The sequence below is a fragment of the Phocoena sinus genome, chromosome 11 (assembly GCF_008692025.1).
Source record: "Phocoena sinus isolate mPhoSin1 chromosome 11, mPhoSin1.pri, whole genome shotgun sequence".
Classification (NCBI taxonomy): Eukaryota; Metazoa; Chordata; class Mammalia; order Artiodactyla; family Phocoenidae; genus Phocoena; species Phocoena sinus.
The window spans coordinates 66,475,250-66,499,978 of NC_045773.1; the positions used below are offsets into that span (position 1 = coordinate 66,475,250).

The 24,729-nt window shown below is 53.7% G+C and overlaps 3 protein-coding genes across 7 annotated transcripts in view; 2 read left to right on the forward strand and 1 right to left on the reverse strand.

The window, feature by feature from the left end:
* The window catches only part of RAB44 (RAB44, member RAS oncogene family), a 35,218-nt gene extending 31,710 nt beyond the window's left edge, over positions 1-3,508 (forward strand). For all 3 annotated transcript variants that reach the window (XM_032648632.1, XM_032648633.1, XM_032648634.1), the window contains one exon: positions 742-3,508. In XM_032648632.1, the coding sequence (XP_032504523.1) occupies positions 742-832 (91 nt within the window). In that variant the 3' untranslated portion in view covers positions 833-3,508. The remainder of the gene's footprint in view (positions 1-741) is intronic.
* A 414-nt stretch (positions 3,509-3,922) lies between these two features.
* Positions 3,923-4,566, forward strand: LOC116762155 (pyroglutamylated RF-amide peptide receptor-like). Its single transcript, XM_032648907.1, is given in 2 exon segments — positions 3,923-4,010; positions 4,013-4,566. Coding segments are annotated over 2 exon segments (642 nt in total).
* Positions 4,567-7,646: 3,080 nt separating this feature from the next.
* CPNE5 (copine 5) overlaps positions 7,647-24,729 on the reverse strand; it is a 90,865-nt gene continuing 73,782 nt past the window's right edge. Inside the window, exons 13-21 of one of the 3 annotated variants that reach the window (XM_032650528.1) lie at positions 21,567-21,620; positions 18,226-18,287; positions 15,066-15,112; positions 13,266-13,447; positions 12,229-12,356; positions 11,885-11,987; positions 11,058-11,115; positions 10,559-10,632; positions 7,647-9,341 (exon numbers count right to left, since the gene is read on the reverse strand). In XM_032650528.1, the coding sequence (XP_032506419.1) occupies positions 9,123-9,341; positions 10,559-10,632; positions 11,058-11,115; positions 11,885-11,987; positions 12,229-12,356; positions 13,266-13,447; positions 15,066-15,112; positions 18,226-18,287; positions 21,567-21,620 (927 nt within the window). In that variant the 3' untranslated portion in view covers positions 7,647-9,122. The remainder of the gene's footprint in view (positions 9,342-10,558; positions 10,633-11,057; positions 11,116-11,884; positions 11,988-12,228; positions 12,357-13,265; positions 13,448-15,065; positions 15,113-18,225; positions 18,288-21,566; positions 21,621-24,729) is intronic. The other 2 variants (XM_032650527.1, XM_032650526.1) reach the window with 2 other exon arrangements.

Genomic DNA, 24,729 nt, shown 5'->3' on the forward strand with positions numbered 1-24,729 from the left:
AGTGAGCTTGCTAAACTTCAAACCTGATCACGCCAGATCCCTCCGACAGGAAACTGCTCAGTGGCTTCCCTTTGCTTTAGGATAAAAGCCCATGTTCCTGAATGTGGCTTCCTGGCCGGCAGAGCCCTGAATCCCTGCTGCCTCCAAGGCTTCTTTCTGGCCATTTAGTCCTTAGGCTCTGTGATTTAGGACAGAGCCAGGCACACAGTAAATATATTGTGAATAAATGAATGAACGAAGGGGCTTTGCTTCCCCAACCCCCAAGCTCTCTCTCGACGCTGAGCTTTTGCCCTCTGCCTAGAACACACCCCTCCCTCTTTTCTGCTAGTGAACCCTTGTCCACTCCTCAGTCTCAGCTCCATCTCTGCCTCCTTGTTCCCTAAATCCCTCCAGGACCTGGTGTGAAGTCCCTCTGTGTGCCTCCCCATTCCTGGCTCCTGATCGCCCCTTCCCCTCTCTGTCTCTCTCACTACTCAAGGCAAGGACATGATGGCTTCATTGTCATAATCAGAGTCCCTTGCGCCTGGCACACAGTAGGCTACAGAGAATGCCAGAAAAGAGACAGGAAGCCGAAGTCTCCGTGGCCCCATTTTTCTGGTGCCATGTGGAACGCAGGACAGGGGCACAGCAGCTGGGAGAGAGGAAGCTCGGGGGGGCAGCCCCCCAGCTGCACCCCTGGGCCCCTCCCTGCTGCCCCTGGGAGGTGAGAGAGAGGATTGATGCCCAGGCATCTTCACGCAGGTTACTCAAGATGCAAGAAGACCGCCTGAAGGGCTCACTGGTGGAGGTGGCCCCCGAGAGGCCACCCAAGAGAGCTGGCTGCTGCTCCTGAGCACCTGGCCTGGCCAGGTTAGGCGGGCCACCTCCCTGGGTTTCCTGTTCCTCGGATCCTGTCCCACCTACCTGGACACAGCAATGACAGAGACAGCCAGCTTGGAAGTTCAGGAAAATCCTCCTCGGGTCAGGACTTAGATCCCAGGGGAGTGGCTGCACTAATGCTGTCCTTTGTACTCCAAAGGACTTTTCTGAGTAATAAGACTGGTAGTGGGGGGAGGGGGGGAGGTTAAAACTCTTTAAAGAAAGAAGAGTCTAGAAAAGTGACTTAAGGAAAATACACCACAATATTGGCAAAACATCTCTGGGTGGTAAAATTACAGGGTAAATGTGTGAGGGTGTTTTCCTTCTTATATGTATTTGTATTTTCAGATCTTCAATAATGATTGGGTATTGCTTGTGTAGTCAGAAATAAGAGCAAATGTGGAAGAGTGGGAGAGAAACTTTTCAAAGAACTTGCTTTGGTGCTGATTACAAATTGATATGGCCTGTTAATCACAAAGTACACTGTTTATTAAAGCAGCCCCACTGTTCTATGCCTGGCAAAGCCGGTGAACCTTGTCACATTCACTGTATCTGTGTGCAAGCATGGGGTTCTTTCGAGCAGAATCCGATTCCTGGGGAAGAGCGATGTTCTGATGGCCCCTGATATGCTCCATCCCCCCTGTCTCCCTGAGCCCCAACCCCACTCTCTTTCCCCAAGATGTGCCTCTAAGGGGCCACATTTGGGGATCCCACTCCTGGCCCCATGCCATGGTGCCCCTGGTGCAGCCCTCTGCCTTGAGGTGTCAATCTCCGGATACACTTGAGGCGCAGCTGGGGTGTGGCTGGTGGAGCCTGGGGAGCCACAGGGGAAACTGGATTCAGATTATTCAAGGGTCCCTCTTTGGAGCGTTTGTGAGAATTCCCAGAATTGCACAACATTTGCCTCCTGAAAGGTGGCTGCACATTACAGCCTGGGGCTGGGAATTTCAGTGCCCTTAGGGAGAGTGCTTTGAGAGTCTCAGACAGCCTCTTGGTGATGGACTATCTCCTGTCATCTGTGTTTGCTATAAATGTCGGTTGTGTCATCTTACCGTTGACCAAAATAATGCTCACCAGGTACTGCGGTCCAGTGTGGGCAGGGTGCTGAGTTTGGTACTTTGTAATCATTCGGGTACTGGTGACTTCCTCAGCTGAATCAGAGGAAACCTCAGTTGCACAGACACAAGCAAATACAGTTCCGGAGGCAGAGGGTAAGAGAGAGAGAATGAAGGAGAAAGAGGAGGGAATGAGATAGAGGAAAGAGACCTCCAATCAATTTAATCAGAGTCTCCACTCTTGGCCCCTATCCCTCTGCTCAGTTCTAAAAGACTGAGCTCTCTGTCACTAAAGGCATACAAGCCAAAGCCAGGTAACACTTGGCAAAGAGGTGAGGTGGGGAAGATTCAGGCATCAGAAGCCACCAGAGGGTTAGATTAGATGCCCTTAATGGATCCCATTCAATCTCTAGACTAGCAAATGCAGAATGATTCCTGTGATCCAGCCATTTCTCTTACTGGTCCCGCTCACTGATTCTTCCTTAGCTCCAATGTCTTCTCCCTTCCTGGATCCTGTCAGCCCACAAGCCTCCTCCTGTTCTGAACAGGTTCTAGGCTGTAGTAGGCTCAGAGAAAGACAGAGACAGACAGAGAGACAGGGAGAGGTGAGCTGGAGTAAATGATGCCTGGCCCTGGCTGAGAGGTGGGGGGCAGGTCCTACTGTTGCTAATGGCTCTGTCTCAGGGGTCTGGGGATCTGGCAGGCACCAACATCTCTGTCCTATGGGCCAGTGAGTTAATGAGGCAGGTAGGCAGGGTGTGATTCCTGGGGGAGCCAGTAGAGTGGATAGAACCCTTATTCTTTGGGGGATCCAGTATAGAAATGGCCTCTCTGCCTGCCCCTCCCATCTCAGCTCTGATCCCACCTCAGGCAGCTAGCTCAAGTTCCTTGGAGGTGGGGTGCTAGAAGGGACTGCACACCTGCCCAGAGGCCTCTCCTGGCTTTCTCTGGCTGGATCCAGCTTCTGTGCAGAGTACAGCTGCGGAGGGGGCGCTAGATTTTCCTGGTGTCAAAGGGCTCCAAGTCACTAAGCAGGGCCCCAAGTCACTAAGCAGGGCCCGGGAACCTCAGAGCAGCACAAGGCAGGTGAGGAGAGCAGCAGGAGGGACTCAAGGTAGACTTCAGAGTGAACTTCCAGGCAAATGCTGAGTTCTTCAGATTATTATTAATATTATTATTAATAATCTGGATTCAGATTATTCAGGTTCCCAAGCTGGTCTTTCAAAACTGTCAAAGCCCAAACCAATCAAATCGGGTCTTTGGGGGTGTGACCCATGTATTAGTATTTTTGAAACTCCTCAACTGATCCCAATGTGTAGACATGCTTGGGAACCACTGGTTGGGGCTTTATACCTTCTCAAAGCACTTGCACATTCATTTTCCCACTTGAACTTCAAATTAAAACTTGCTCATTTTTGTACAGCAATTATACTTCAATAAAGATATAAAAAAAAACTTGCTCATTTCACAGGCAGGGCAAGGTTTTGTTAAAATATATATATATATATATACACACACACAATAAATAAATATATATACTGTACTAAATATATATGCTAAATATGTAAATAATGTTTATTAGATTAAATTTGTACTCCCTGCAGAAATTTTAGAAATACAGAAATTAAAAAGAAGAAAATGAAAAAAAAAAAAAAAAAAAAGAAGAAAATGAAAATTACCTGAATCTCATCCTTTAGTGACAGTTACTATTGACACCTGTTTTGTTTCCTTTATTTCCTCGTTTCCTTAAAGTTGAGGAAACTGAGGTAGAGAAACATGAGGTAACTTTCCCGAGATCATGGAGCTCCCAAGGAGCAGAGTCAGGATTTGAACCCAGGGAATTGATGGAGCCCATGCCATCAGGTTGTTGTGAGGTCTAAAGGGGCTGGTGCATGCCAAGGGCACCCACTGTGTGCAGGGGTCTGTGAAAGGAGGGAGCTCAACAGGGAAAGAGGGAGGCAGCCCTCGGGCAGGTTTCTATCCTGTCCTTGTGTGTCCAGAGCAGGAGCATGGAGGCCAACACCACGTCCACCGCCGGGCTCACAGCTACACCTGAGCGACTGCTCCGACTCCTCTTTGCCGGGGTCTGTGGCCTCGTCCCCAGGTGGGGCTGCTGGCGGTGGGCCGGGGTCCGGGCGCCCCCCACCCACTCCTCACCTTGACCAACAGCCTCACGGCGAGCATCACGCTGTCTGACCTGCTCTTCCTGGCCGGCGTGGTGCCTGTGCTCCTGCTGAGCTTCCTGTGGCAGGACTGGTGGCTGGGCCCCACCATCTGCACCATCAGCCAGGCTGCCAACACCACCACCATGGTCTGCACCTTCTATGGCATGGTGGCCATGGCTCTTCTGTGCCATGTGGCAGTGGCCTGGCCTGACGCGGCCCTCCCGTCTGGCCTGGGTGTCCGCCTGCTGCTCTGTGGGGCCACGTGGGTCCTGGGCCTCACTGCATCGCTATCCAACTGGCTGTTCCAGCGAGCGGTCATGGAGGAGGAGGCCCAGGCCTGCCTCTTGCTCCTGAACCCTGCTCAGACCTCCTGCTACTTCACCCTGCTGGGAGCTCTGGCCTTCCTGCCTTGCATGATGGGGCTGGGCTCCTCTTTCAGCCACCTGGGCTGGCTCCTGTGGAGACATACCCGTAGCCCCAGGGGGTAGAACATGGAGCACCGGGAGAACACAGGGCTCATCCTTGTGGTGCCGGTGGTCTTCATGTGGATGTGGGGACCCTGCTCTGTGCTAGGCTATGTGGCAGCTGTGGGTGACCGGCCTGCCATGCTGGTGGCTTTTGTGCCATCCAGCCTCTCCACCATCCTGGCCTACTCCCACTGTGCTGTCAGCCCCATCCTCTGCTTCTACCTCTCTTGCCCCTTCCAGGCAAGGCTCAGGGACCTCTTCTGCAGGCCAATGGCAGCCAGGCATCCCAGGGATGTGGGAGGGGCTGGTGTGGCGATAGAGAGAATCCAGCCTGGACATGACAGGGCCCCAGGAAGCCTATGGGGTCTGGCGGGGGTCTGAGAGGTTAGGCTGATGGGAGAGCTGAGATTCAAGAGAGATGGGAAGACCCCTATGACATAGATCCCATCCCCTCCATTTTACCAGTTGGGAGACTAAGATCCAGAGAGGGCAGGCGTAGCCCAGCAAAGGTGACACCGCAATTAAACGGCAACTAGGTCGCTGCTCCCATTCCACCTTGGGGCTCAGATGGATAACTATAGGCTCCATTACTTTCTAGTAGTATGACTTGAACAAGTCCCTTGACCTGTCTATGCCTCAGTTTTCTCATCTGGAAAACAGGATCATGATAGTACCTTCTTGATGGTGTTGTTATGAAGATACACTTTCTTAATACATATAAAGTGCTTAGAAGAATGCTTGGTACTTAGTAAGTACATATGAGTGTTGGTCATTACCATTATTATTATAATCTTATTTTTATTAATTCAGGGGCATTTGAAGTGAGAGTGGTAAAGGGACTTCTAAAGGCAGAGAAGTGGGTAGAGGAATCATCTGGGGGTTGATCATTCCTGGGGTCCTCATTCCTGGGGTAAGGCCTGGGGATTGAATGGGCTGCCTGGGTAGAGGCTCATAGCCCAGGGGGACCCTTCAGTTGCCTCTCCCTCCTCTGCCTGTCCTCCCCCAGCCCTGTCCCACACACACCTCTCAGCCCAATAAAGGAATACCATGAAGTAAAGTCAAAATGGAGCCGTGAGTCTGGGCCTGTGAATTTCTGAACGCCCTCCTTTCTTCTCTGTGGTTTCTTTTCCTGATGTGGCAGGAGCAGGGGCCCCTTTTGAGGCTCCTTCCTTCTCTCCAGAGGCAACTGGAGGTCTTCACCTCTCCTACCCCATCCCCTCTGAGAAGTTCCCCAACTCCATGACCTCCTCTGGCCTCCTGGGAAAAAGCCTCAGGCTTTTGTGTTGGCCTGGAAACCAGGGAGATTGTCTCTACTGAAATTCCCAAGACAACATGTTCTGCTTGGTGATACTGTTACAGCTAAACACACACACATACACCCTGACCCCATGGTCAAAACGCTTAGCAAACACTGGGATGAACCAAGTCAAAATAGTCTCTTTGCCACAGGACTAATCAAAGCCTCTAATACCCTGAAGGCCATGGGGACTCTCTGAGAGGGGCTCAGAGTGGGCAGTTTCCCAAAACCCATGCCAGGGAACCAGTGTTCCGTGGAACACACCTGGGGAAAGAACCCAGCTACCGTGCTGAGCACAGTAAAGACACTCTCGGTGCACCAGTGGCAGCGGCTCTGAGCCTCGACTGCCCTGCCAGGCGGCCTTCTGCTCCCGATGCTTTCCCACGGGAGCCCAAGATGAGGTAAAAACGGGCTGCTGGTTATGGGAACTTTCTTCTTCTCGAGCTATGACTCCAGCCGGTACCCACTCAAAGCGGATCGGAATGCAAGTCAGAGGGGCATCTAATTATAAGGACCGTGGTGAATCAGCTCTAATTTACCATACAATCGTCTAAGAAGCAAGCAAGTCCCAAACTTTGGTATAATTAGCACCAATCTCTTGTGATGTGCTGGTTGGGAAAGGCTGCCTGGAGGGCTAATATGAGAGCTAACTCACCCAGAGAAGGGAGAAATCCCCTTTCCCTGTGATCCTGGTCCCTCATGGTCACAGGGACTTATATGTGAAGAGGGACAAGGAGGAAAGTGGTGTTTACTGCGCACCTAGTGCAGCAGGCCCTGGGAATGTCACACGCTTCATGCGCGCACATCTACGTGTCACTCTGACCACACAACGATCCTGCAAGGTAGGAGTGACAGTCCCATCACACAGAGGAGCAGTAAGTCATCCGGGGCACATGACCTGTGTGGCATTTAGGCTGCCCCAAGAGCCCCGCTTTGGTGGCCACAGATCCTGGTCCCTCTCATTGGTTTGGTGTCGATACCCCAGGGTGGTAGGATTTCCTTGCTTATTGCTCCAGAGCAGGGGTTAGGCCCATGAGGGTGCAACTGTGTGTGAGACAGTGTCTCCAACCTGAGCAGGGCCTGGCACTAATGCTCAGTAAATACTTGCTGAGAGATGAGTGATCAGATGGAGTAAAGTCACCCATGGAATAATGTGATCATGTTACTCACCTCTCTCACGTCCTCAGTGGCTCCCTGATTCACTCAGAGTAATGCTGAAGGCCCTGCAAGGCCCTGCACATTCCAGATTCTTTACCCCCAACCCCATCTCCTGCATTCTCCCCTCCTTAATGCAGCTTCAACCACACTGGCCTCCTTAATGTTCTTCAAACACACCTCAGGGCCTTTGCACTTGCTGCTCCTTCTCCTTGGAGCCCTTGTGCCTCAGATATCAGCATGCCTCCCCCTCTCATTTCCTTGGGGCTCATCTAACTGTCATCTCCTCAGAAAGGCCCTCCTTCCCTGACCACCTCATCTAAAATATCACCCTGTCATTCTCTATCCTCTTATTCTCTTATTTTTCTTTGTGACTCTTATCACCACCAGAAATTATATTATTTACCTATTATGTGCTTACTGTGTTTCCCCTGTCCTATTTGTGTGTCTGTTGTACGTTCCATGTGGAGACAGGGCCTATGTTTTGTTCATTGCTGCATCCTCAGTGCCTAGCATAGACCCTGACACATAGTAGTTGCTCAGTACATTTTCTTGAACAAAAGGATGGAAGAAAGAGAGAGGAGAACCTGGACTCTGTCACACAGCAACACCTGTGCTATTTTTCACAGGAGAAAGGAAAACAAGGAACTTTAGTAAAAGAACCAAATTTACTTCAGTTTAAGGCAAATTCCACACAGAGACTGTCTTAGAGACAGGCACAGGACCAGACAGCATAGAAACACCACCATCATGCATGACAGGAAGGGAAGCAGTGTCTGGCAACAGACGGGGTGGGGCCTGGTCTCCACCCAGGAACGGGAGGTTCAGTGGGCTGAGGAGCCCCATGCGGCAGGAGGGACTGGCATGCATGACCATGTGGGTAAAGGCTGGGCAGCTGGGTGGGCCCAGGGGTGAGATCATCTTTCTCACCTTTCCCACAGCAGGGGCAAGGGCTCAGGCTCAGATGTCAGAGCCCAAGGCTGAAGGACGAGGGTGGATTTGGGGTGATGGGATGGAACAGGGTGACCCTAAAACCAAGACGGCCTTAAGGGGTTGCACTGGTGAGGAGTGGGATGAGGGAAGCTGGGCGTGGGATGAATGTGGACTCTCAGGGTATCAGAGCTGAAGGTAAACCCAGGGCCATCTGGTCAATCCTCTTGCCTTACAGATGTGAAAACTGAGACCCAGAAGGTAGAAAGGCCTTGTTCAAGTTCCCACAGCCGGCAACGGCTGGAGGCAGGGCTTGAACCCAGGACTCCCAACCCCTATCCCCATAGGATAGAGGGGCAGTGTGGGAGTGCTGGAGCTGGGCTGCTTCTTGCCCAGGCCTCCAGGTGGGCAGCAGAAGATGGTGCCCCAAGGACCCTGGGCAGTCTCTGGGGAGAAAGGGGGATTCCTGGAGCCAGGAGCCAACTGTGGAGGTACCTACGGGCTCAGACCAGGGAGAGGCCTGTGGATCTGTGTGTCTAGAACCAGCGTCATACTGGGCTTGAGAGGCACCAGAAATGACTCTGTGCCTGAAAAGCCTCCATTCCTTGCCCACCATGTGGCCTCCACCTACTATCACAGCATCCCCTTCATGCGTCTGTAGGACTCCCACTTCATGCAAGGGTCCCAAGGAGGGGTCACATGTTTAGGCACTCCTGCAAACCCAGCAGCCTCACAGGGTTCACTGGAAATGGGACAGGATAGAGACTGGGTAGGGGTCAGGGGCCAGGTATAGGAGTAGACACCACAGGAGGAGGGGAGGGAGAAGGGGGCCTGGAGGTGGGAGGCTTAGCCCAGGCTTCAGGGTGATATAGGAGCAGATGGGATTACCCAGGTAATAGCTCAGGTGGGCTGAGCGGGACCCCAGTCGTCCTGATTAACATCTTCCTGGCTGGTCCAGAACCAGGTATCAATGAAAGGAGAGAAGAGCAGGGGCCCAGATCCCCTCCTCCACCACCCGTACCCCCAAACTCTAGGGGCTTGGGCAGTATGGGAAGGAGTCTCCAGAAGCCCCACCCGCTGTGGGCCTCCCAGGCACACGTGTTCCAAAGGCTGGGCAGGATGGCCTGTAGCTGGGTCTGGGTACCCTGCCTCCCTTTCTACTGGCCTAAGCCCCAGCCATCTGAGCAGACAAGGCTCAGATGTGCGTGTGCAGGGGGGAAGCAGGGGGCGTGCGGGTGGGGGACCGCGGGGGCGAGCGCTCTGGGGCCGCGGGCAGGGTGCGAGGGCGGATGCCCTGCGCCTTCATGTAGGACACCAGCTGGTCAGGAATCTCAGCCAGCACATCGCGGGCCAGGCGCGCCATGCTCAGCACATGGTTGCCCGTGCGGTCCACATAGTCCCTGAAGGGCACAAACTGTCCAGTAGGGGAGGCAGGGTCAGGCGAGGTCTCCCTCTGGACACTAGTCCCCCAAATCTCCAGGTCTGGGATCCTGTCCCACTTCTCCCCAGCCTCTGCCCACTTCACTCAAGCCCTCCCCGTCATGGTGAATTCTCTGAGGGACTGTATCATAGTCCCTGTTCTGTCATTCACTCAACAGATAACTTACTGCACACCTATTCATGCCAGGAAACAATACACCACTGAACAAGATCCCTTCATCTCTGAAGTCTTGGCACCAAGCACAGGCATTTAGCAGGCACTCAGGAAATGCTGAAGGAAATCCCCTGGCTTCTGGAAAGTGGGCCCTGCGGGTCTCCTCCCACCTCTCCTGCAGGGCGCTCTCTGTCTCTGCTTCTGCTCTTCCCTTTCTGGGCCAACACCTACAGTCAGGCCCCTCTGGCTTTATCCCAGGAGATGTCTGCCCCCCTTCCCAGTGCCTCAGGCTCACTCCTGCCTCCAGGCCTTTGCATACACAGGTCCCACCTCCCAGACTGCCCTTGCTCCAGTTTCTAGCTCCCTGTCTTTGGTCTCCACACCTGGAATGACCCCTCCCCCTTAATTTTTTTAATGGGGGAGGGGGTGGTATGGAGAATGTCGGGTTTTTTATTCTGAATCTCCTAAGCACTAGGGACTCCGTGTGCAAGAGATTCACAGAGGGATGTGCTTACTGACGTGCATTCTGAGGCTTGACTGGACTGGGATTCCCTGAGGACAAAGACCTGTCTGCTCGTTACATTTGCCATCCTACATGGAGACATTGGTATTGATTCAATCAACCAAGCAACATTCATTCTTGGAAAGGGCTGCAGCAACACTAAAGACACCTCCCCCCGCTTCATGGGGTTTGCCATCTCACTTAGGAAGGCAGCCCAGCAGAAAATAACAGAAGGCACAAGTAATTAGGCCTCTGTGTTCTACAGGAGACCCTGGAGGCCTGGGGCTTAGGGAGGGCATGGCAGAGCATTCCAGTCAGGGCAACACGGTGTTAGGGGTGAGTCTCAGACGTGGTAGAGGTGGGTCCAGCCTTAAGACTGACTCCTGTTTCCTTCTGTGTGGCCAAGCCATTCTAGGGCTCCCAGTGCCTCCTTCCAGGGCCCCTTTCCAGAGAAGCCCCTAGAAGGGGGAGTTAGGTCAGCCTGCCTAGAGGGGCTCTTGCATTTTCTGTGGGGCAGGCAGGGTCTGGGCTTCACCTGGACAATGTCCCGCTCGGCCAGCTTTCCCCGGGAGGAGATCCGCACGTCATCACCATCCAGCTCCACCATGGCTGTGGGGGGGGAGGGGCAAAGGCATGGGGTGGGGGGACTAATTGGTGGGCACCTGGGCCTGGCAGGACAGAGACCGCCAGCCCAGACCCCCACGTTAGAGATGAGAAAACTGAGGCCAGGAGACAGGAGGAGCCCAATCACATGAGTCTCTGACTTCTAGCCCATGGTGCCACTCCCCCACCCTCCACAGGCTCCCAGGGTGGAGGAGGGAGGAGTGACTTGGGGCCTCCTCCCCACAGCCTTGGTGTGTGGGTGTGCGGTACACACCTTGACACACCCCTCCCTGTGCAAACACACACTCACACCCTGCCTGCTCATCCAGATAGCTGCACACACCCCAGTGTGAGCTCTCACTCTTTTGGGAGGGGACATTTCCAAGGGCCTGAAGCCTCTGGGGGGAACATCTAGGGGGGTGGGGACTCACCATCGAACTCTGCCTGGCCCACGCCGATGATGATGATGGACATGGGGAGTTTGGCAGCCTGGGAGACAACATGGGAGGTAGGCGGGGTGGTACCCAGCCGAGGGGCCAGTTACAAGAAACGGGAGATCACAGGTCAGGACAGGAAGGGGTGAGTCAAAAGAAGAAAGGCAGGAGGACAGGGAGGAAATGGAAGAGAGAAGGATGGAGACACACAGAGAAACACAGAAAAGGGGGAGGAGGAGGGAGAGAGGATAGCCAAGGATACAGGGATACCAGAGAAGAAGAGGGGGTAGAGAGGGCAGGAGGGAGAGGGGGAAATGGGTCATAGGTTTGCTTCTGCAAGACACTCCTGTCCCCTCTTCTGCCTCTGGACCTCCGTCATGTGGGACAGCTTTTACGTGGGCCCAGAGGGAGGGCCAGCTGTGGCTGGGGCCCCTATATAGGGAGACGACCCGGTAGGGGGAGCCATGTTCCTGGGCCTCCCGCTCCTTGGACCTCCCTCCTCTTCTACCTGGCCAAGCCAGGCTGGGGTTTGGGGCAGCAGCCCTAGAGATGGGTTAATGAGGGCACCATAGGAGTCTGGATGGAGTGGACCATCCAGTGTGATGAAGAGGTAGGTAGAGAGCTCGCCAGCCAGATCCTTCATCAGCCGGAACACCCTCCACCCCCAAAACCCTACTGCTGGCCCTCTAGGCTCTACAGCAAGAAGCCAGGAGTGGTCCCAAAGAGGGCAGGGAGAGGAGAAGTCATGCCCCAAGGGTTTCCCTAAAGGAGGGGGGGAGGTGCACCCCCAGGTTTCCCCATGCTCCATCCCCATCCCTGCTCACATTGACGATAGCCTCCTTGGTCTGTGCCATGTCTGAAATGACCCCATCCGTGATGATGAGCAGCACCGAGTACTGGGAGCCATCCTGCACCTCGGCCGCATTCCTGGGGCAGGGTGGGGTCAGAGGTCTGTCTGGTGGGACTCTGGGCATGTCATCCCCCCAACACAAGGACCCTTAACACTGGTGGGGACAGCTCTTCGGTGGGAGGGGGTCTCTTTAGGGTCAGGCCTCCCTGAGCAGCAAATCAGTGGGAAGAGACACTCCCTCCAGCCTTCCCGGGAGGACAGTGGTAGAAGGAAGCACCTGGCAAGCTGTGGGGATGGTCCAGTGACTGCCACACTCACCTGGCCACATAGGTGACCACGGGGGCGAAGTTGGTGGGGCCGTAGAGCTGCACCGTGCGCAGGCTGTGGTGGTAGGCCTCCAGGATGCCATCGATGCCACAGCATGAGGGGTTCTCCTGGTTGCCGTTCTGGGGGCACAGAGGGCAAGGAGGCTGAGCCCAGGAAGGAAGGAGGGATGGGAAGGAGGGCAGCTGGGTGGTCTGTGGGGGCAGAGCCAGGGCTGGGGAGGTCAACAGGCCTGGGCTCTCCTAGACTCTTCTCTGGTGGGGCTTCGGGGGCTCGGGGCAGGGGAGGGAGCACTCGGGGCCCACCGCGAAGGGCAGCACATGCTCTAGGTGAGCAGGGTCCAGACCTGCTCCTTGCCCTACTCCCTGTACCTGCTCAGACAGCATCCCCCTGACCCCCAGAGTCCTGGCTGCTTAGGGAACCTCGGGCAAACCCACCACCCCCTAAAATGACTGCAGAGTCTGAGCTGCTCTGGAAGGGCCAGCAGCTGCTCCATCCTCCTGTGTCCTGTGCCCAGCACGGTGCCTGGCACCCTACGGGCATGGGAGGGACATTTGCTGTGAGTGATCCAGCAACCGACTGAGTGTCCCCAGCTCATGGGAGGGAGGGAAAGGAGGTGGCCTGAGGAGCCATCTCTACAGGGCCCCCATTTCAGACCAACCCAAGGAACTCCTGGAACTACCCACAGTTGTCCATACCCAACCCACACCCTTTTAGCCTCATTTCTGGGGCCTTGGGGAATAGTTCAGCCACATCCCCACTCCACCTCCACCTGGGTCTTGTTAGGAAAAGGAGGGCAGAGCCCACTGTGGACGGCTTCAGACTTGGAGGGGACGTGCTCGTGACTGAGGTGGGGAGTGGGTTTCTGGAAGCTCTGATACAAGCTCCCCTACATCCAGCAGGCAGCCTACCTCTGCAAAGACTGCACCTCAAGTCCCTAGGCGGGCAGGATGGGAATGCCCCCCACCCCAGGCCCGTCACGACACCCCCAGCCTGGTCAGCCCTCAGCCCTTTCTCCCAGGACCTCCTACCAGCGGGAACTCATGGGATACCCTGCCGTCAGGGGGTAGTTTGGCCCCAAAGCCAAGGGCAGGGAACATCTTGTCGCTGTCATAGTGCTGGATGATCTCCCCGACGGCAGTCAGTGCAAGTGCGTAGGCGTTCAGCTGGTAGGGGCTCATGTAGTGCAGGGACGTGGACTGCGAGGGGTTCCCTGCAAGACAGGGCATGGGGACATTTGCCGGCCTGGACACTCCAAGCTACCAGGCTCAGAATGCGGTGTCCAAGGGAACCCCTTTCTTTCTCTCTTACCGCACATTCAATCCTTTAGCAAATCATGGCTGCTAAACCCTCAGAATACATCCAGAATCCCACCTATACTTCTCCCCTCCTCCACGATACCACCCTCTTGCTCATAGGACTGCAGTAGCCCGATCTCCATCTTTCCACCCTTGTGTCCATACTCAGCACACCAGCCAGAGTGAGTCTATGTCAGAACTCAGGCAGCTAATCACACCTCTTCTCTGCTCAAAATGCCCCAGTGCTCCCGTTTCACCAGGAATTAAATCTGAAGTCCTTACAAGGGCCCACAAAACCCCACTTGATCTGGCCTGCGGTTATCTCTCTCCTCATCTCCTACCATCCTGTCACTCACTCAGTTCTGGCCTCTCACCATTCCCACCTCAGGGCCTCGGCAAAGGCTGTTCCCTCTGCTCTGGGACGCTTTTCCACAGATGTGCACATGGCTTGCTCCCTCACCTCTTGAGGTCTGCTGTGGTCTTCCCCGAGCAGCCTATTGAAAGTTACAGCCTCCTCCATACTCCCTATCCCTCTTCCTGACTTGTTTTTCTCCACAGCCCTTGTCACCACTAATATTGTCCATATTTTAGTTACTCGTTTATTAACAAGAGGCAGTACAGCACAGACTGCCAAGTATTAATCCTTTCTACCTCCTACTAGCTGTGTGATCCTGCATAAGTTTCTTAACCACTCAGCCTCAGTCTCCTCATCTGTAGAATGGGGGTAATAACAGTCCCCACCTCACAGAACTGTTGTGAGGATTAAACAGACGTTATTATAACTCTCCTCACTGTTATGAATACTACGGCCACTGCCAGCTCTGACATCCCATCACTCTGTGATGGGAGGGCCCACAGCCATGAGGGGGGTTTCTGACACACCTGTGGAGTACGAGACCTGAGCATCTTCTGATTGGCACAAAAATGAGCATTGAGCACTGCTAATGGGGGTCCAGAATCCAAGGAAGGTTGTGATGTTTCTAACAGTGTAAAGTTTGGCATTGATTGCTCCCGGCCACTTGGTCACAGCCCGACACTGGAGAAGGTCAGAGGAGGAAGGAAGCCCGAGCAAGGGTGAGGACCGGAGCTCCTGGGCATTCCTGCCTCCCTGAGGACCACAAGGCTCAGTCTTGCCTCTGGCTCTCCCCTCCAGCTTGTGGGGTGAACGGCACAGGGGCTGTGCAATCTGATCCTGTGAGGAAATACCTCTGCTCCAGGGCTCTCCACGGGCCCAGAGAAGCTGTCCTATTGCCCTAGGGAGAGTGGGTATCCTCAAGGGCAAGGCTGTGGCTCAGGGTATGTAGGCCCAGAGGCCAGATTTGTTAGTGACCATGATCCAATCTGGGGGTACCTTCGCCACCTTGGTTGCATCTTTGGTTCTCTAGGTCTAAGTTCCTCCTCTTCAGTGAGGATGAGGCCAGAGGGTATGGGAGATCTGCTCCCAGCTAGGGCCAACTACCACAGCCCTGAAAAGCCCTCACCTTTCCAGGCCCCCAGCCCCCATTCAGCTCCTCTGCCCATGCCCCCACTCACCATTGGAGGCTGTGAAATCGATGGCCACCGTGAAGTTGATCTGGGTCCTAGAAGAGGAAGAACAGCAGGAGAGTAACCTGGACAAAGGCAGGCCTGTACTGGACAGGGAGCGAGAAACCTGGCTTCCACCCCAGCCCCATTGCTTGACAGGTATGTAGCCTTGGTGAAGTCACTCATCTCCAGTTCTGGAAAACCGGGATAGTATCATCAGCTACACCCTCCCCCAAAGGGCTGTTGTCAGCATCAAAAGAGTTAGGCAGTGTGACAGCTCTCTGAAGATGATTATGTTCTGCTGGGCACATGGCTGTGATTTCTTATTTCCTCTCCAAACCCTGCCCCTGGGTCCACCTGAGGCCAGGGAAGTAGGGTTTCCCTGTGTTCCTGGCGCAAATTTGGAGTCAGATTCAGGGTTAAAACTTATTTGGCAAAAAAGAAAGACAAACAGGTATTGTGCATCTCCTGAGGGAAGAACAAATGAAGTCGTCTTGCCAAAAAACTGAACTGGAATCTAACTGAGCTTCCAGAACTATCTACTGGTTGTTTACAGGAAACGCAGGGGATAGAGGAATATGTTAAATGACACCATGGGGGATGCGGCCAGTAAAAGCCAGTCTGTGGGTCTGTGGAAAATTCTGTAAGAGCGCTACTGGAAGAGCACCCATGGACCAGCAGAATCAGGATCACCTGGGAATCTGTGAGGAGTCTCAGGCCCCCCGTGGACCTACTGAATCCAAATCCCTTGGTGTGCTGCAGGAATCTCTTTTAGCAAATCCTTCAGGTGCTTGGGGGAATCACAAGATGAAAAGATAATTAGGAATTCCCTGGCAGTCCAGTGATTAGGACTGGGCACCTTTACTGCCGTGGCAACTAATCCCGTGCGCCACAACTACTGAGCCTGCGCTCTAGAGCCCGTGCGCCACAACTACTGAAGCCCACGTGCCTAGAGCCGTGCTCTGCAGCAAAGGGAAGCCACCACAATGAGAAGCCTGCGCACTGCAACAAAGAGTAGCCCCACTCGCCGCAACTAGAGAAAGCCCGCGCACAGCAGCGGAGACCCAATGCAGCCAAAAATAAATAAATAAATTTATTTTTTTTAAAAAAAGATGAGGCAGGGCTCACCTCACCTGCATTTAGCAGTTGGTCCCTATCAGAAAGCACAGCCCTCTTTCCACTTCATCACAGCTGAGCTGCTGCTCAGGGACCCTTCAATCTCCAGGAAAGGTGAGGGGCATGGTTAGCAGGAGACCCCACCCAGGGTCTGCTGGCCAGAGACAGCCCTCCCCACACTCTTTCCCCCTCGTCCGCTGCCTGGGGACAGAGCATTCAGTAGACTCCAAGCTCTGAGGGAGAAGGAGCCACAAGACGACAAGAGGTGGTTCTGGCCTGCAGGACTACAGCTGAGGGACACTGTTGGCCTGGCTCTTCCAAATAAAGCATGAGGGGAGAGTCAGGCTTTTTTTTACTCCTTAAGTAAAAACCCTGCTCTGGGTTCTGAAACAGCTCAGAGAAGGAAGGGACTGGAAAGCAGCTACTTTTGTGGAAAAGGTACTCCTTGCAGGCTGCTCAGCAACCAGCTCCATCTCGGACTCTGACGTGGGGGCAGAGGAACCCACAGCCTTCCTCCTGGTCCAGGGGGGCGGGGGAGGGAGGCCAGGCAGGAGAGAATCCCTAGACAGAGGCCTCCATCAGCTGCCTGCCTGGACACACACGTCGGCCTCTCACTCAGGTTCTCCAGTGTGAAGACAGCGGAGGAGGAAAGCCAGGGCTTGCCTCTGTGAGCTCCTTCTCAATGAGACAGCACCCAGCCCTTCAACTCAGCCATCTCTATCACACCTCACCTGGGAGCTGCGAGGTGGGTTCATTACTATGGAAGAAATGCAGCATGTGGTGACGGAAAGAACCCTGCCACCGACTGAGTGCTGGGGCCTTGGACACGTGAGGTAAAATGGAGATAATCATCTTCACCCAGCCCATTGTGTTCTGTAAATTGGGGGCACTATGCAAATGAGAAGGATAAACAGGATGAGGATTGTTTGAAAATTACCATGGAATATAAGGGGTGGTTGCTTAATAGATGGAGAGCAGATAGAGCAGTTTTGATGGGGGAAGGGAGCCAGGGCAGGGCCTGGAGAAGGCATGGAGGAGGGGCAGGAAAGCCTGTGGGTGACTGCAGCAAGGGCATGTGCTCAGGGGGTAGGAGGAGAGCTCGAAACCTGGGCGCTGCAGGCTCAAGGCAGCAGGGAGCCTTGTCATGAGAAAGTAAGTGTGGCTTCCCAGGGCCCGACTTTTCCCTCTGCCCCAGAGAACCAGGCGGCCAAGAGCCCGCTTGGCTGGGATAAGCCTTTGGCAACCGCCCTGCCTGTCTCCTTTCCAGACAGGTGTAATCACTCACCTGCCTGCACCTGTGGGCTCGGCTACCCACACCCGGCCCTGGCACCTGTCCTGGCAGGGAGCGTGCTGGCTAGGACCTCACCTTGGAGTCAGGCTCTCTTTCCATGAGCTGTTGGCTGGAGACACCAGGCTTCTCTGCCTGCCTGGATGCCGACCCTTCTGGTTCTTTCTGCTCCTTAAACTTGTGTTTGGCCATCCCCTGGCTCATCTCCCAGTTCCTCCTGCCCTTTGTAGGTCTCTAATGACACTGGGAAGGTTAATCACTGCCCGCCCCCCACCAGAGAGACCATCGGTATCAGAAGCTCAGAGCAGGAAGGAACCTTAGAATTCACTTAATTCCAACTCTCTGTGCAGAGGAGACTGATGCCCAGGGAGGGAGAGTGACGTGCCCAAAGTAACCCAGCAAATTCAAGGCAAAGAGGGGCCTAGGGCCTGGGCCTCCTGCCTCCTAGACCGGGGCTCTTTCCACCTCCCTAAGCCCATTTCTCTTTGTCATGGAGTCCCTACCACCTGCAGGTCCCATCTCCACACAGGGACCTCACGGGACCCAGGCTGGCCTCCGCAGCTCAGTAGTGCCCTCTGCAGCCACTCAGGATCAGGGGCATGCAGGGCTCTGCGTGAGTTGTCTGAGGGTCTGCTCAGAGCCCATGATCGTGGGCTTCAGCCATGGCCTTGAAGAGGCCAGGTGGGGCCGGAGCTGCTCATGTCCATGTGCGGGGCCCCTTCCCTCTCCCTGAGGCCGAAGAAACCAGGCTGCATCTCTTCTCACCCTCCTTTGATGTAGTCAAGAAATGTGCACTCTGACTCCACAGCAAAAGAAAGCAGTGTGACCTTGAAAACAAAAAGACGCTTGGTCAGCGGGGAGCACTAGGCAGAGGGAGAGCATTGCTGACAGCCGTGGAGCACCCAGCACGTGCCAGCATTTGCCTGCTTCATTGCAAACAGTGCCCACAACAACTCTGTGAGGTACTATTATTATCTCCATTCTACAAGCAAGGAAACTGAGGCTCAAAGAAGCGATGCGGTGTGTCCAAGGACACTACCAGGACATGGCCGCGTGAGATGGGAACCCAGGTCCGTCTGGAACCAGACCCTGTGCTCTTGACCTTGATGCCAAACTGCATCTTTGGAAGGGCCCTGTCTCTGTCACTGGAGTACAGGGGCTCAAGCCAAGGAATCGAGTTTCCCCTGAGTGGACAACGGGTGTGGAGTGTGGAGGGAGAGGGGGGTCTTCCTGACATAGGACTAAGATCTGTCAATGCTGACAAGCTCCATGCTTCCATGTTCCGCTAACTGTTAATCCTGAAATGTGTCTCTTTGGTCTGCAATTGTTTTAAATCTTACTTGTCCCACCTCATCCCTCTAGCATCTTGATCTCTACCCTCTCAGACACAAGACCCTCCTGCTAAACAGCCTGTCCTTTCCCTGGAGGTTACTGAGCATCTGGGGCCCCCTCTCCCAGGCAGAGGTCTCTTGATCTATGCCCCTGGCAGTTCTCTGGCAACAGCTTTCCAAAGACAGGTAGCTACCGGGCAGCTCTTTATGAAAATGATTTAGGATGGTGGAAACAAGTGGAAAGGTTGGCAGCTAAAATCAATTAAATGAGGGAAGATTGGGGCAGGGAACCTTTTACCTGTGTCAGACAACTCCACTCTAGGATTTGGGGTGGCCCCTACTGGTACAGATTCAGTCATCTTTATCAACTCAGTGGGAGGCCAGGTAGTGCCTCTGCTTGACAAAGGGGACCAGCCATTAGCCCGAATAATGGGAGGGTCTGTGAGTACTGAGCTGGGCCTTGGAGACCCCCACTTGCTGTGGTTACAGTGTTAGGCACCTTGATGGACAAAGCCTCCTTTCTCTAGGAATGGACTATGACAGTGGCCTCTACTCTGACTGTGGTCACTAGACTCCCTGGGAAGCTTTTAAAACATCTTGCAGCTGGAGTGAGGACCCCAAACCAATAATATGAGGAGCTTTGGGATAGGGCTCCAGCCCTGGATTTTTTATTTTTTATTTTATTTTTAGCTCCTCACATGAGTCTAACCTGCAGCCAGAGTTGAACCCTGCTCCAGGCACTGGGATGAAGTAATTGCCTAACTTGCCTGGCCATATGGATTGACCCAGGGACTTGGTACGCAAAGTATAGCCCCCGAACAACAGCATCAGAATCACCTTGATGCTGAGTAGAAATGCAGATTCTTGGCATTTTAACAAGATCCCCAGGAGACTCTGCACATAGTAAGTAAGGTATGAGAAGCACAAAATACAGATTCCTGGGGTCCAGCCTGGCTTTCCTAAAATGGAACCCCAGGGAACTGGCCTGGGCATCTGTATTTTAACAAGCATCCTGGACGCTGAGTGATTTTTTTATGGTAAAGATTAGGAAATACTGGAGCAAGGGAAAGTCAGGAGACCTCAGCCCAGTCCTGCTCTGTCCCTAACTCACTGTGTGACCTGAGACAAATCACATCTCCTCTCTGGGCCTCAGTCTCTTTATCTCTAAAGTAAGAAAGCTGGATGAGATCAGTGGTTTTCAACCTTTTATTTTTTTAGCTGTACATCTAATATTTCTTAGCTGGGGAACGTATTGCCTCTCCTAGGGGCATTGGGGAATGTGAGGGAGAGTTTTGGGGTCTCATGATGACTGGGGCTCTATTGCTAGCTATGGGCTGAGGCCAGGGGTGCTAAGTATCCCACCACGTACGGGGAAGTCCTGTGAGACAAAGAATTATTCTTCCCCGAATACCGATAGCATCCCCACTGAGAAACACTGCAGCTTCAGACAAAAGAACTATTACTCCAAGCCTGCGTGTGAAACAATTACAATCAGAGAAGCAGTGGTCAGCCCCCTCTGAATGAGCAGAGTACTTTGCAGTTTACAGTCCTGCATCTCCCATGTGTCTGCCACAGCCACCCTGTGCATTAAGCAGGGGAGGGATGATGTATTAGCCCCATTTTACAGATGGAGAAAATAAGGTTCCTTGGAGGAACGCTGGAGTTCCCTGTCTGTGACCTCTTCTAGTCTGGAGTTGCAGTTGGCCTGACTCAAATGGCTACATCTGGCTGTATTAGGTGATGGGGCTGTGGCCCTCTAGAGTGGGAGGGACACGAAGGGTACAGACTTGGGTGCGTTTGCACTGCAAAGACATTGGTTTGTTCTATAAGTGCACTGGTGGACTCCACCTCAGGGCCTTTGCACATGCTGATCCCTACAGCTAGAATTCGTTTTCCTCAATATCTTCAATACTTGCTCCTTCACCTTCTTTAAATCTCTGCTCAAATGTCACCTTCTCAGAGAAGCTTTCCTTGACTACTCTAAATAAAACAGTAGTTTCATCTCTTGCATTCCCTATCCATTTACCTCACCCTACTTCCTCCCACAGCAATCACAACCACCTGACACACACAGGTATTTGTGTGTATATTCGTGTTGTCTCCCCCCCACTAGACAATAAGCACCAGGAGGGCAGGGATTTGGGTCTTTCTTGTTCCCAGCTGTATCCCTCGTGTCTGGAAAGGCACCTGGCACATGGTAGCACACAGTAAATATTTGTTGAAGAAAGGCACGAATGTCCTAAAGATCAGCCCCCAGAAGCCACTGGGCCGGTATAATCCCAGCATGGTCATGGTTAAGCAGGGGTACAGTCCACAGCAGCTGCAAGCTTTGAATTTAATTGTTGTGCTCACTGCCATGTCTACCACCTTCTAGCTCTGTGACCTTGGTTGAGTCACTTCCCTGCCTGCAGCCTTGGTTTCCGCTTTCATGATGAGGTGATGATAATGTCTGCCACTTAAGGAAACAACCTGTGAAAAGCACCTAAATGGGGAATTTCCCAGAGGGCCCAATAAATGCGACTCCTTTTCCTCTTCCTTCCACAGGAAGTCCCCATGGTAGTTTCTCTCTGGGATTTCTCATTCTGTATCACAGGGCCTGCTGTGTCTCTTACACGTCTACCTCGTGTTGCTCCATCGGCCCCATCCCTCCCCACCCCTAACCCTCCAGGTCTCGTTCCCACAACCCGCAGGAGCACACACAGACACACATGACTCCTGCCACCGGACCTAGCTCGGGATGTCTACACCCATGGCAGAAAGGGGGTGGCTACTCACTGTGCCAGAATTCACATATTTCTTTTTCTTCATTTTCTTTTTCGGGTTTACCACCTGCAGAAAAAAACGGTGACCAGGTAAGAAGGAGCGTTTCCAAGCAGTCAGGGCTGGGCGTGGCCCTGAAGTCAGGAGAGAGGGAGGAGTCATGGGTGACTAGGTAGACACAGAAGGAAGAACGAACTGGATTTCGGGCACAGGTGGGAAGTGCAGGTGGGAGACTAGCAGGCTGTGCAGGTGGAAACTGAGAGCCTGGGGAGAGAAGCCCAGAACAACCTTGGAGCCACCACAGGCATGAAAGCCACCCAGATGACATGGTGCTCACTGACATATTCACGGGATGACAGCTTGCTAGGCAGCCTGTCGAAATGAGGGCACACTGCAGCCCCAAGACTACACTGCGCCTCAGTCTCCCAACCTGTTCTATGAGGGTGTGGAACTTTTAGAATTTACCGGATCTCAAACTTTTACTCCAAAGTAGCCCTCCCAGTGGAGGAGAATGAACATGGACTCCTGGGGGCCTGGGCATCGCCGAAAAATCTGGCCACAAGCACATTTCTTTGAAGTCTTCTCTGTTATCTTTAAATCTGCCTGTATTCCACATTTCCACTCTCTAATTATAACTGTTTTAATATTAAAGCACTGTTTTGTTCTCAGATCTTCTGTGAAGTGGGCACTGAGAAAGCATGCTGTTTGTTCTGAGGTTTCATGCATAACCTGGCACACAGCCCCTCCCCCATCCCACCCCCACCCCACCCCACCAGCCTCTCCAGCCCTAAGCGGCTGCACCCCCTAGGGGCCAGCCTAGCAACCTCCCAACTCCTGAGCTGGAGTTCTAAGCCTCCTCCTCTCCCTCTCCTCACATCCCCAGGGTCTCCAGGGCAGGTGTGGGGTCTGCCCTCCTGTGCAAGGGGCACTGAGGGGCTCCCAGGACCAGCAGCTGTGCTGGCTCTGGATACAGTGGTAAGACATTGCCCCCATTCCTGAGGACATCGTGGTCTTTGAGCGGGCAGGAAGTATGATAAACAGGTAATAGGTATGGGAGTGGGGTGGGGGGTAGAGCAGGAGCACCAAGGAGAGGCATCCACTTCAGACCCTGGGGTAGAGTGGGTGTGCAGGTGGGGGCTTCCTGAGGCAAGAACAGCAAAGGGAACCCCAAGGGAGGCACCAGCACAAATGAAGCCACAGAGACTGAGACAGCATGGAAGTTCAGAGAGCCTCAGATGGCATGATGGGGCTGAGAGTGGGGATGGGTAGAGGGAAGCGGACAGGGCTAGACCGTAGGGGCTCCTAGAGCTGTGATGTATATGGCTGCTTACACACGCCCTCCCCCGCACCCCCCCCCCGGTTGCATATAGACTGCGGGTCACTGGGGCATGGCACCCGTGTGAAGGAGCTTGGACTCCCCTTGTAGGTAAAGGTCCCTTTAGGATCTCAGCTGGTGTGGAGTCTCCCCCCTCCCCTGTGCGAACCAGGCAGAGGCAGTGGGTGACATGCACAGTCGGGGGTTAAGCAGGGCAGCAATGTGGTCAATTACAATTTTGGAGGAGTATTTGGGTTACTGACTGGAGGACGGAAGGAGACAGAAAGGCCATTATGGGGCTGTCACAAAGCCCCTACACAGGGGAGACGGTGACAGTGGGGGTAGACGGGAAAGAAGGGGACAAATGTCAGAATATTTAGGTGGCAGGAGGAGTAGGATTCAGTCATGGACTGGGTGTGGGATGAGGGGCAGGAGGTGTCAAGGATGCCTCCCCAGGTGCCATGGCCGCTGTGATGACAACACAGGAGGAGGAGCTGGCTGGCCAGGGGGAGAGGAGGGCTGCAGGGACTTTAGCCAGTGCATTCAGTTTGGGAAGGCTGAGTCTAAGGAGTGGCCAGAAGACAGCTGGGCATATGCGTTGGACACCCAGGCTGATGCTGGGGCCTGAGATGAGGGTCTTTCCTGGCAGAAGCCTGTTCTCTCTTCAGGCACTTCTGACTCTAGAAGGGCCTTCCTGAGCCCAAACCAGCCTCCCAGGGATGCCCTCCATGGTGCAAGGCCTGCCCCGGGGCTGCCAGAGTTAATTCCTTTTCTACCTGATGGCGTTTCAGATGTGTAAAGACAGCACTTCTTTTTGCCAGCGCTGCAGTTTCTCTCATTGATTGCAAGGGGGCAGGGACCAATGACTGAGAAAACAAGTCACTGAAGCCTGAGAGATCGTGGCCTCATCTGAGCCTGTCAAGCATCCTTAGAATCAAACTCCAAGAGACCTGACCCCTTCCCTTCACTTCCCTAAAAATGTCCTTAAAAGAGTCCAGGGCTTCCCTGGTGGCACAGTGGTTGACAGTCCGCCTGCCGATGCAGGGGACACGGGTTCGTGCCCCGGTCCGGGAGGATCCCACATGCCTCGGCGCGGCTGGGCCCGTGAGCCATGGCCGCTGGGCTTGCGCGTCCAGAGCCTGTGCTCTGCAACGGGAGGGGCCGCGGCGGTGAGAGGCCCGCGTACCGCTAAAAAAAAAAAAAAAATGAGTCCAAAGACGGAGCGTGCTTCTCTCTGCCTGGGTGAGGGGACAGAGACAGCTCCGTCCTTTGTCCTTACAAAAAGCAAAGCAATTAACTATGGGGATCATGGCTCTTTCAAAGAAATCCATCACATTCTCTTCTCACAAATAGCCTTGTTCAATTGAATTCAGTGTGAATGTATAATAAGCACCTACTGTGTGCCCAGGAGGGCCCAGGCCAATGCGACCAGGGCAACAGGAAGGGCTGTCACTTTGTCTGCCCTTGGGGAGCTTCAGTCTAGTTGGAACACAAGACCTGCCCACTCGGAACAGAGATACAGGTTGAGGGAGTGGATGCACACAGGGATTAGGGTTCAGAGATGGGAGTCAAAGCCAGCTCTAGCTGAGTGATGTAAGGATAGACCCAGTTTGTAGGATGGTTGTGAAATGTAAATCTCCTGGCACCCAAGCGCTCAACAGATGAAACTAGGAGATAGCACTGACGTAATGCTCACTAGTGGCCAGACATTGTTCTAGTAACTTATTTAATTCTCAGTGTGCATGGCACAGAGTGGGGCAAGAACTCAGCCAGGGTCGCATGGCTAATACATGGTGGAGTCAGGATATGAACCCTGGGCTGTAAATTAGGGTTATAAGTATCTGCAGTTCAGTAGGTCTGGCA